This window comes from Meleagris gallopavo, chromosome 8, assembly GCF_905368555.1.
Source record: "Meleagris gallopavo chromosome 8, MGAL_WU_HG_1.1, whole genome shotgun sequence".
NCBI classification, from domain to species: Eukaryota; Metazoa; Chordata; class Aves; order Galliformes; family Phasianidae; genus Meleagris; species Meleagris gallopavo.
In genome coordinates, this window is record NC_139411.1 from 25,442,985 (window position 1) to 25,455,423 (window position 12,439).

A 12,439-nucleotide genomic window follows, 5' to 3' on the forward strand; every position below is an offset into this window, starting at 1 on the left:
ACGTTCCAGTTGTGAAGTTCTTACCAGGTTGGTTTTACAGTTCCATCTGATGTCCCTTTTTTCACTTCCTCCTGCTCTGTAGGAAAAGGTGGTGCTGGTCCCACCAAACATAACAGTAACACCACAACGTGTGCCAGAGCAGAAAGGGCAAAGGTTGCATAAAACAATGAAAAAACAGATATTTGGGGGATGCTCTTGTGTTGCCTCTTCTCCTGGTCTCCTTTATGAATATATATTATATGGAAACTTAAAATGAGCTGAAGGCCTGATCCAGGGGGTCTGTGAGGGATGAAATGAAGATATTCAAGAGAGGTATCTGATTTATGAAGGAGACAAGCACCTTTTTGATTGAAAATGGTATAGCAGCAGAGTTTTAAGCAAAGGTGTTGGATTATGACTGCATTGCTGACCACTGCCTTGTTCCCTCTGGGTTTAGATGAGTAAATCTATCACAGTGACAGCTTGTCTCATGCTCGGCAGGAGGTGAGCGCAGTCAGATTTTGAGTGAATTTAGCTAACCCGATCCCGATACTTTGCAGCGCTGCCAAGCTCCTGGAGAAGAGCCCGTTCTCCGTCAGTGCCCCGAGCCCCCTGCTCCCCTCTCCGGCCAGCCTGCAGCTGGCCCAGCTCCAGGCACAGCTCACACTGCACAGGCTGAAGTTGGCTCAGACCGCCGTCACCAACAACCCGGCTGCCGCCACAGTCCTCAACCAGGTGCTCTCCAAAGTGGCCATGTCCCAGCCGCTCTTCAATCAGCTGAGGCACCCCTCTGTGATGGGTGCTTCTCCGGGACACTCTGCAGGTGGCCCTCCGCCAGGGCCTGGCATTGCTAGCACAAGATTCTCCTCTGGCGGCATCGCCTTTCCTGCACAGAGCGCGGGTGGCAGCCTGGGGCCCATGCAGGCCCAGACCCCCAACGCCATCGTCATGAGTCCCTTTGGAGGTGTCATGGCTCCCACCTCCAGCCAGCAGCCTGTGGTCGTTGGACTCAACAAGGTGGGCCCCTCCGCCTCTGCCGCCGCCGGGGGCTTTTATGAGTACAGCAAGCAAAATGTCACCGCCCCGCAGGCCTACACCTCGGAAGGGGATCAGCCCGGCTTCTCTTCAGCAGTTGGGGCTCGCTACGAGGGGCCTTTTGGCCCCACCGGCCCGCTGAAGCACGACTCTCCAGCAGGGTTCCAGAAAGATGCCTATGGGGCAGCGCCTGCCTTCCCCGGCGATCCGCACGCCGGTGCTCATCCAAAAGGAGATCCCAGCCCCATCTTACATGGCACTGGTACAAGCAACCAGTGGGAAAATATCCCGAATTTCTCCAGCCAAAACAAGTCTGACCTCCTGCCCAGTGACAGCATGTGGCCATCAGCAAGCCAGCAGCCGTATGAAATAAGAAACGAGCTGTACAACCCCGAAGAACCGACACCTGACACAAAGTTTAGCACGGCCGCTGCCCCAGCATTCGGCAGGCTCAACAATAGCAAGCAGAACTTCAGCAGCCCCCGGCTGAGGCAGAATGAGGAGCTGAGCGCCGGCACACCCGATCTGTCCATGAGGTCACTGCAGCCCCACGAGCTGAACGACCTTCATGGTGTAGCTCCTCTCCATTTCCCCCACGTCTGCTCCCTTTGTGACAAGAAGATCTTTGATCTGAAGGTGAGTGATTTTAACGCGCCCAGGGGCAGCTGTGGCGTTCAAAGGGGTTTCCCTGTCCGTCTGTCAGTTGATTTATCTGTCTGCCTGTCCTAGCATAGTCTGTCAGCCAGGTCAACCTCTATCACAGAAACAGAGTTTCGTAGGGCTTGTAGCACTGTAAATCTGTTCTGTGGAAACTGCTGGGTTTTCAAGATCTGTTTTTGTTCTGCATTGCGCTGTGAAAATGTGGAGAGCAGTGTGTGTGCACAGCAATCTGCCACTGGGAGGCTGTGGTCCTGGTGTGAGAAATGCCAGATCCAGACACGTGTCATTCCCATGTCTGATGGGTGTGAATCAGGGGGAGGAGGAGGAGCTTGAACCTGATCCCCCCCTCCTCCAGCCAGTATTGTAATTGCACATCTGCAGTTTCGTTTAGCTGTCTTTGTTTCTATCCTAAAGCCTTCCTGATAGAAGCTTTGTGGAAAGTTGCTTGAACAAAATAGCACTTCTCCATAAAATGACTTTGATAATTTCTTTGTTGGGATGTCTTCCACCTTCCAGTAACTCGAAGAAAAGAATTAGGACTCACTGTCTTAGTGGCTTTGGCCTGGAAGAAAGATGCTACCCAGCGTAAGGGGTGCAGACCAAGCTCCCAGATCTTATCTGTTGTGGGCCCTAATAGCTTTTCTTGACCACATTCATACTGTCAAAAGACCCTGAAATTCAAACTCAACCTTGAGCAGAAACTTGCCTGTTGTACAGAAATCCTGTGTTTCAAGATCATGGTATATAAGTCAGCTCTGGAGACAGCCACTGCCATCCGTGGGCCTTGCCTGGGGTTGTTCTGCCCTCTAGGTGAGCTCTGTCCCACTGGTCCTTGTGCCATTTCCATCACATTGCAGGACCAGCACCTCACTGCAAAGGCACGTGTTTTCATGCCAGTGGTGGCCTGACAAAAATATTGCAACAGCATGACTATACAAAAGAAGGTAGTCAGCAACTGAAATAGTACCTGATACATACATGCCCTGTGGCTTTAGGAGATTTGAATATATTTGCTCTTTCATGTTTCCTTTTTATTCTTTGAGCAGCTGCTTGCTAGAGGCTTCTCTACGGCTACTGCAACTACAGGAGTGGTCTGAACTCACCCCCACCTAGGGCATGCTGGGCATGTGTGTTTTTCATTAAACATAATAATGGTGTAATTGTAATAATGGTGAGCTTCAGTTGGTCTGTTTATTAGTATTTAATATACTGCCCTATTTGGTCCTTAGAAATGTAAAAGGCTGAATGCACTTCTCTTACAAAGGTGTTCATCTACTGAAGTGAACGATCGCTATCTTTGCTGCCATGTTTGATGAGCACCCTTGTTATAGAAATTGCAGGAGCTGAGGATGCTCAGAGCCTTTCAGGATGAGCTTTTCAAAATGAATTACCTGATTTAATAGAAATAAACGTATAGAATTTAAAAAACAATACAGAGAAGCTATCTGTGTGTTAAGTAACTGGTAACTGAGTCTACAAATGAGTAAATGCTTTGGAGAAAAGTATGCTTGGCTCCAGTATCACACAGTTAGATCTTCAGTATTAGCTTTAGATTAAGGTAAACTGAACAGAGAAGCAATCTTTCAGAAATTTGTCTTAGGATTTTTCCCGTGCTCATCATCTCTTTGTTTCAACATAGGACTGGGATCAGCACGTAAAGGGAACTCTTCACATCCAAAAATGTATGGCTTTTTCAGATAAGTAAGTATTATTTCAGAGATGCTTTTCCAACTGAATTTCTAATAAAGCATCCCTTACTTCAATGGCTTTATACCAGGAATTTACAATCTAATAATTAGGCCTTAATATTTACGACATGTTATGCATACTCCTAAAGTTGTTTCTTTCTTTTCCAGCACTGGTATCCGGTGTGTGTTAAGTTCAGCAGATGGAACATTGCATTTATCACCAAATAATGCAGCAGTTTTCAATCCATCTAGTATTGAAGGTGAATGGTTGCATGTACAATAGTTAAAAAACTATTTTTAATGAAAGGGGATTCCGGTCTTCGGGGAGAAGTGGGCATTTCAAATGACATATGATACAGGTTTCCAGGGAAAATAGTTTTTAGGCATCGTATGCAGAAAGGCTTAAAAAGCAGCCTGCCTTTCAAAATAGGAGTTTATTTTTCTTTCCAACAAGTAGTTGTTTCCACAGTACAATGAAGCAATGGTGTTGAAATAATGAAATTAATTGTTACATAAATGGGGCATTGCTTACTGAGTCAAGATAATAATATGAATCAAGATTTTCACAAAATTGTGTAATCCATTATTTAGATTATCCACCAAATGTCGGCTCATCTTTTATCACTACGTCAGCAAGATCCTTTGGCCAGCCAGGTGCTACATTTCCTTCTCTTCCATCAGGGGTAAGAGTGAGTATTTAAGAAATTGGTTTCCTTGCAGAGATTCTTGTAGAAACCACTTCTACTTACTGGAATTAAAAATCTGTCATTTTAAGACTTCCTTTTAGGCAATGATGGGAACACTCAGTCCGTCATTTAAATTTACCTGCAGCTCTTTTATGCTTTTGATTTTGATTAAAACAAATGTAGATGTAGTTCTTTTGGTGTTTTTTTTTTTTGTTCTGTTTTTTTTTTTTTTTTTTTTTCCTTCAGTGCTGAAATTGTTTGCTTGTTAGAGGGATTTGGCAGGTTGTTTTGTGTGTATCTTGTGGCTTTCCCCCCCATATTCTGAGCCTTACTGATGCAGGAAAATCAGCTGAAAAACTGGATTAAGTTTTACTTACTTTAAGTATCGATCCCAGTGAGAAGCCTGCATCTCTTCAGTTATTTATCTGTAGCAATCACTCTCTGCTGGGGACCTCCTCCCAGGTAGCAGTGGTGTAAAGACAGTGGCTGCAACTCCACTAATGCTTATTTGCGTGGGCATCCCAGTTCAACTAATTATACTGGACTAGATTTTTCTTAGTTTATTTGAGTGTACTATTTATATCGCCTGCTGCCACTGGTAACCTTTCAACAAGTTTGCTTCAGTATACATAAACCTTCTGTGGTTTCAGTTTATTATCCTCCCAGTACTCAGGACAGGTCCCAGTTGTGTTCCTCTAGTGTGCACTTGAATTACCATCCCAGTCACACAAAAAATCTGACATTAAGTATGGCTTTTACACTGAGAAAACAAAGGGTAAAAGAAGGGGAAAAAAAGCAAGAAACTGCAAATCATATGCAGAATAAAAATACAAAGATGTTAGGGTTAAACTGAAGCTCAACATATATGAGAAAGCTATTATTAGAGTCGGAAGCATCAAGGAGTAATGCTAGGTTGTTCATAGAATAGCAGCAGTAATCCGGGGGTTCAAGTTTTCACCTTGTTAGCTTTTATGTACACATCCTGATGTCAGCTCAGGCACTCCAGAAGGACAGGCTGAGCTGTGTCCCTGTGCCACTCCAGTTCACATCGGCATTGCTTACAAAAACATCACCCAGATTTGTGTAATCCAATCAATTTTGTTCTCTGGGGTTTTGCTATGACAGGGGTTGTTGGAAGGGATTTTGGCTTCTGTCTGTCACAGACACCACGTGTGCAGGGCAGCAAAGAGCAGAGCTGCTTGTGATGGCTGCCTCCAAGGTCAGAGGTTGGAGTCGCGGCGGCTGTGGAGGAATGTTCCTTTTCATCATGTCTGTCAACCTCACAACAAATGATATTACTGCTAATACCAGTATCATTTCTCCTCAGAATCTGTCACTATTTATCATCTAAGCTGCCTGCAGAAGTCCTTCTGAATGACCTGCAGTGCTAAGAGAGATAAAAGAACCAATAACTTTGGCTTTCCTGGACACTACAAATCCCCTTTTTCTTCAGAAGCTCAGGAGGTGGTCAGGGAGCTATATTAGAGATGTTAAATTAGAGTTTACCAGCTGTCATTCCCCCCGCAACCCAGGTGGTTTATAATTTATTACACCTTTGCACAGCAGTATTCACTTTCAGCTAAGCTGCTGCCATTTAACTGAGCAGTGGGAGATTATACTTGACCCTGCATGTAATCATAAACAAAGTGTTCAGATTTCTGGGAGAGCTTGATACATGCTCTCTGTCTGCAAATAACTCAGTCCTTCTTCTAAAGGCAAATAGAGCGCTGCGAGCCTTCCCTCAGACATGGAAAGCCACTGGCAGTGAAGGAATGGGACTGTTGGTTTCTTATTATCTTTAGGAAAGAGTTATGAAAAGCTCAACAAATGGATAAAGGATTTGAAAAGTAAGAGATCCCAAAAAAATGGGGAGGAAAAAAAGATGCAATTAAAAATATCTTAATTAGGTTGATGAAAGAATATGGCAAATTGCATGAGATGCCCTTCACTGTTATGCAGCAAATAATTTATTCGACCATTTATTTTTTGAACAAACTATTTTTTTAATAGTGGTCCAACTGCGCTGGTAGATCCCTGTAGACATCAAAGAAAGTGAATGTGAAGTCTTACTGAAAATCACATTCAGCACTGGACAGACCACGACTCCTTTAACTTCCTGAGTGTGGATATAGAAGTTGTGTATTCCTTTTCTGGCTGTGTTTTACAGCTCATTTAGTGAATGAATTTAACTTCAATCAGCTGACAAGAATATTGTCTGATACAGCCTCATCTGATCCCAGTATGAGTGTCTGACCACTTTTTAGTCGTGAATTATAGCAGATTTATGACATGACATTTCAATTCAAGCCATTGCCAATTTTGGGGAGGTGGTAACGTCTTAGAGTCATCTGATTTAATGTACTGCTGAGTTCATGTCTGAGCCTGGAGCCTAGGGAGGGAACAGCTGTCTTTCTAGTCCTATATATGCTTAACACACCATCTCTTAACAGATCTGACAAAACAAACAGAAGGTGCCAGGTGACATGAGGTGTTCTTGTGCTGCCAGGAAGGTTTCCTTTTTCCCTGCCAGCTGCATGTTGTGTTCTTCTGTTGTGTGCTACATGCTGCCTTGCCAGATGCACTCAGCCTCACTGCTTTTCTATTCAGGTGGAGCTGGGTTGCTCCCATCTTTCTCCAGGGTGAGGTTTTTGTTATTTTTGTGATAGAGAAAACACTTTCCTTTTGGATTATGACACTTGTTTGATTTGCTTTATGCACCTGGGCAGTCTCTGTGAACTGAATAGCAGACTGCTGTGTGAGGCAGGCTCATACTGCAGCAAAAACACACCAGCAGTTAAGGGATAAAGTCTGGAGGGAAGGTAATGGGATGAAGGTGCAAATAAGATAACATTAGCTCTGTAACTTGTGAACTTGCTGACAAGCCAAACATCTGTGATGGCTCTGGTGAATTTGATCCCACAAGATTACATGATTTGCATCTTTCCTTGAATGGCACAATTTTAACTGAAGGTAGAGTTACTTCTTCAATAAAACCCTAACAGCGGAAGTCATAAACAGGGAAGTATTCTGGGAAGACTTAATCTTGTGTGAGCAAGGTTTGCATGTCATTAGCTGAGGTAAATTATATTTCTCTCTCAGTATACTCTGATGTCTGTTTGCATGAGGAGAGCAGAGACTGCTTTCCACATCAGGGAGATGGGCAGCTCTTTGGGAACTGCCCCAGACCCCAGAACAGACCTCCACCTTTGGGAAGTGACTGCTGCACCAACAGCATGTGCCTGTGCCTGTGCCAGTCTAGTTTGGGGCCTTTGCCTCTGCATGCCCCCTGTGGTCAGCATGCTCTCAAGAGGAATGTGTCTCTGACTATGTGGTGTTGCAGAGAGAGGGGAAAGCAGCAGGTATTTCAACCTCAGGTGCAGTTGGGATGTCCTCTTGCAGAATGAATGCTGTTGTTTTTACCCCCAGCCCAATCTGTTCCGTGAGAGCATGATGAGGGTTTGAATTCAATCCCTGCTATCCTGAACACCTCTGTAGTCATTTAAACTGTTTTTTAACATCCATAAATCCTGCAGGGACTGCAGTGAACTCTGCTTGAAAATACTCTTCTTTATTTGTGTGTGTATGCATTGCTGGCAAAGTATTTGTTAAGGGTGTTTTACTCAGTAATATGTGGTGCCCTCATGTGTGGGGAAGGCGCAAGGCCATCAGTGGGACAGGCAGATGCAGAAGGACAGAGTGAAGGCTGCGTGACTTGGCAGAAGAGCCTTGGAGCTGGCTGGGGTACCAGACAGATACCGTGCCTGCAGTGAGCTTATTGGCACCTCCCCATTGCAGAAACACCTCTGAGAACTGAGGGGTCTCCAACTCCCTCCGGTGCTGAGTGCCCAGCCCTCTGCTGGAATGTGCCAGGGCCCTGAAGTTCCTTACTCTCTTAGATTTCACATGGCAAGTTACCTTCTGCAGCCATATCACTGTTCCTGTTTGAACTAGAGCATCTCTCCTAGTAATCCTCTCCTAGTAATCTACGGATGGGGACTCCACTGCAAGCCACAGTTCAGTTAAAAATATGAGTGGGAAAGAAAATTTTTAATCAGGATGTTTTTAATTAAGGATATTTGTCCTTAAAAACAGGTGTGTAGAACAGATCATTTCAGTTTTTTTTTTCTTTTGCAGAAATGTAAGATCTTATCTAGTGGTTGGAATATTTAAGATAAAAACATGGTTTTGAGTCGGACTTTTTTTCCAGTTTCCCCAAAGGAAATCTACATTGGGTCGAGTTGTTCACATCTGCAACCTCCCCGAGGGAAGCTGCACAGAGAATGATGTCATTAACCTGGGCCTTCCGTTTGGGAAGGTCACCAACTATATCCTCATGAAATCCACTAATCAGGTATTGTGCTTGTGGAGCCACCAGTGTTGATGTAAGTAGGCAGAAAGGCATATTGACATGCTCAGTGAGACAGTGCCTGTGCCTTTTAACCTGCATCACACTGTAGCAGAACTCTTGTCTTCAGGGTTATGTCTACCAGTGGTAAGCATGGTAGACTGGAAAATCTCTCATGTATCCATAGCAGACAGTGCAGAGGGAAGTAGAATCCACACCAGTGAGCAATGTTAATGTTTCAAAATGCAATCAGTACACAGTTTTTTTTTTCCCTTGGACAGTTAAGCCCTAGTTACATCAAGTGGCATTTTTCATGCAAGTAGAAATGCTAGTTAATATAGTTGTTTTATTATTAGTAGTTCTTTGCTTTGTTCTGGCTGCTCACATTCTACTTTTCCTGTAGAAGCCCCAATGAGGAAGTGAGGAAAAGGTGTTTTTTTGTATATCAGGAAAGATTGGATTCTAGTTATTTGTTTTTTAAACCAGTTACTAAAGCTGCATATCAGCTTTAATATCTGGACTGTAACCATTATTTTTAGTTAACAAAAGGCTGAGCAATCACCTTAGTATCCCTATTTCTCTGATACTTTGTTTTGTAATGATGTAGTAGATTTTAAAGCTCTCCCCATCTGTGCTAGGCCTTTCTGGAAATGGCTTACAGTGAAGCAGCACAAGCCATGGTGCAGTACTACAAAGAAAAACCCGCTATGATAAACGATGACAAGTTACTTATTAGGATGTCTAAAAGATACAAGGAGTTGCAGCTGAAGGTAAGATCAGATTCCTGATAAGAATTCATGAGTTTCTATACCTTGTCCATGAGAATACATCTAAATGTCTTTCTGATTGCTGTTTTCTAGTTAATGTTTTAATATTGTGGGAAAAGAAATGAAGAAAGATAAACTAACAAATGTATGTTAATGATCTTTTATACTTAATTTTAATTCTTAGATGAGATCCCATTCTCTGGTTCTCTCATATCACTGCTTCAAAAATCCCTTCCAAGCTTCTTCTCCAGTAGGCGGCTTGGTTGAACTAAGACTGAACTAAGCAGCCCATGCTGCTCAGTTGAACAATGTGTAAGATAACACATGTCAGCAAAAATAAGGGAGTGCCATCCTTTTGGACAAGCATTGAACCTAGGGCACTGCTTTTCGCTGCTTGCACACTCAAGACATAATACAGTCTCTGAGCTGAGCAGCGATGGCAGGACTAAGCATCATCTTGATTAGCTTTCCTTTCTTGACAGTGACCTAACCTAATATATAGATATTTATGTATGTATATATATATATATATATATATATGTATATGTGTGTGCACATGGAATCAGAACAGATCAATATTTGTTCTTCGGACTTTCTGTAGACTTTATCTGACTCTTCTGATGTGGACATCTGAGTGATCTCTAAAAACCAGTACTCTCGAGAGCATATTTATGGCAGCTTCTGTTCTGCTGTACGTAATGCTAAAGGAATAGGCTTTCTGAATGTAGACTTGGACTGGAACCAGCAGTGAAGAGCTGAGAAGCCTTATATTATCCCAACACAGCACAGTAATTCTATAAAATCACTTTGTAGTGTTCCAAGTTAAGAGGCATTTTACGAGAATTAAGGGAGGACAAATAAGAGGAGACTTTAAGGAATTGCTACTCCATGAATCAGGATATTCTTTCTTACTGTGCTACTGAGGCACTGCAGAGTAAGGTGGTGGAGACTGCACGTCTTAACATGAAGGCTGAGCTGAACTTGCTCAGGAGAGTGGGATTTCAGGAAGATTTTCAGCAGTTCTATTGGCAGTTTCTCAGATCATGGAATTGGTTTTCTCTTCACGAGTAAAAACTCTTTCCATTGTTAAAAACAAACAAATGAAAAGTACAGTGATGAGAGGGGAACATGCATGAGTTACTTATCACTCTGAACTGCTCTGAGTTCCTGCATGATTACGTTGCTCAGTTGTGCATGCTCCATGTGGCTGATGGATTGCACACACTCCAGCCTGGAGTCGTGCATCTTTTGGAGGTGATCTTGAACCTCAAGTAATCAACAGTTCTTGCACTCATTTTTCTTGCACTTAAGTTTTCTTTAACTCCTATGTCTGAACATAGTCTTTTAGAGCCATATTGTAGTACGGAATTAAGGCAGCTCCTCCCTAGGGTAAGAAAGAATAAGCTGATACATCTATTTAGTTCAAGTATTAGAAAAAGGGTCTGATTTGTGTCATAATATATCCAGTTATATACTCTGCAGTGAGTGTGTATCAAGGAAGTACAAGCTGCTTTTCGAAGCCAAGTTTCCAGAAGCCGGTTATGAGCAGACAGTGCTACAAGCAAATTTTCCATTTGTATCATTTTACTGCTTTGATCACACTATTGAGATACCAGTTGCAGAAAAGACTATAACTAGAACACTGAAACCAAATATTTCTCATTAGTGTAATGAAATGATGCATGCATGCTGTTTCTTAAAGGGCAAATCTTGTATAATGGCTTGGAGAGCAGTGCAGCATGCTAACAGTGTCTTTGTCTGATGTAGAAACCAGGTAAGAACGTGGCTGCTATCATCCAGGACATCCACTCACAGAGGGAGAGGGACCTGCTGCGTGAGGCAGACAGGTAAAGTGTAGTGAGCATAGTCTGTGTGCTTCCCTTGTGTATCTCATCTTCTGATGTTGGATTGCATTCCAAATCACTGTAAAAAATGTAATTTGGTACAATAGTAAGTGCAGAACCTATGTAATGAGTTCAGATGGAAGAACTGTACTTGTTAAGAAGACAAATGATCTCATTACTACTGATGATGATGACTCAGAAAAAATACCTGACACGTGAAGAACACAGAAATGAAGCCATTTCCCTCTCCAGCCTCCATAGTGAAAAGCATAAAGGCTGGAGCTGTGGTAACACTGGAGAGGAGGAAATGTATTTGTTGTATTTCTGATCTATCTGGCTTCATTTGTACTTTCTGGACCTCCCAGCAAAGTTGGAGAAGAATCAGAGTCTTAAAACATCTATTTTAAATAGTTTATATTTTCACTTTTGTCTAGCTAACTAGAGCCTAGCTAATGCTAGAGTTACCCTAAGGGTATTAACATATACACTTTCAATGTTGAACACCTAGGAGACGTTTTTAAGAACAAATGAATATATTCCAGACAGATCTGTGCAGTGCATGTCTGTGACAGGCCTGGGATCTCAGGGGTGCAGGCATCAGGATAGTGCCAGAGTGTTTGCAGTGCTCAAGACCTCTCAGCAGCCTGCTGTTACAGCCAGTTACAGCTGCCTTTTCCCTCTGCAGCAGGTATGGCACAGAGAGGCCCCGCTCTCGCAGCCCCATAAGCCGTTCCTTGTCTCCCCGATCCCACACTCCCAGCTTTACCTCCTGCAGTTCACCCCGCAGCCCGATGGGGACCAGCAGGACCGACTGGGGAAATGGAAGAGAGTCATGGGATCAGTCCCCATATTCTCGACGGGAAGAAGAAAGAGAAAGCAGAGAATGGCGAGAGAATGGGGATGAGAAGAGAGACAGGACTGACATGTGGGTACACGAGAGGAAACATTATTCCCGACAGCTAGACAAATTTGACTTGGATGAACGGATTGAAGGAGGCAGAGGGCACAGAGAAAAATATGTAAGGAGTGTTTCCCCTGGCTCCCTCCACCCTTTGTCTGGCTACAAGAGCAGAGAAGATGACTATTACCGAAAAGCCTCTAAGTCAAAATCTGACAAATTTCAGAGGCAGGAGTTTTCTGGGAGATCCAAGAGAAAGGAAGAGGCAAAGTTCAGGGAACACAGGCATTCTTACAGTGAGGATGCTGTAAGGGAGGAGACGGCTGAACAGAAGCATAGCAAGATCTCTGAGAGCTCCAGGCAGAAACAAAGCGATAAGAATAAAGTGAAGAAAGCTGAAAAAGACCAAGAAGATGCTGTTGCTGAAGGCAGTGATGTGAAGGAAACCAAACCTCCTGAGAATAAGGTAAATAGAGATCCCAAACTGTACGTAAGGAATAGGTAAATGCTGATGTAATATCTTTTCTGAAGTATTTT

General features: G+C 43.4%; 1 protein-coding gene across 8 annotated transcripts in view; it reads left to right on the top strand.

Annotated features, from left to right (window-relative positions):
* Nucleotides 1-12,439, top strand: part of RBM20 (RNA binding motif protein 20) — a 94,061-nt gene that overhangs the window by 66,373 nt on the left and 15,249 nt on the right. For 6 of the 8 annotated variants that reach the window (XM_010714695.4, XM_085230205.1, XM_085230209.1 and 3 more), the window contains exons 2-9: nt 540-1,650; nt 3,314-3,375; nt 3,531-3,622; nt 3,954-4,051; nt 8,256-8,399; nt 9,032-9,163; nt 10,928-11,007; nt 11,690-12,368. In XM_010714695.4, the coding sequence (XP_010712997.2) occupies nt 540-1,650; nt 3,314-3,375; nt 3,531-3,622; nt 3,954-4,051; nt 8,256-8,399; nt 9,032-9,163; nt 10,928-11,007; nt 11,690-12,368 (2,398 nt within the window). The remainder of the gene's footprint in view (nt 1-539; nt 1,651-3,313; nt 3,376-3,530; nt 3,623-3,953; nt 4,052-8,255; nt 8,400-9,031; nt 9,164-10,927; nt 11,008-11,689; nt 12,369-12,439) is intronic. The other 2 variants (XM_085230206.1, XM_085230207.1) reach the window with 2 other exon arrangements.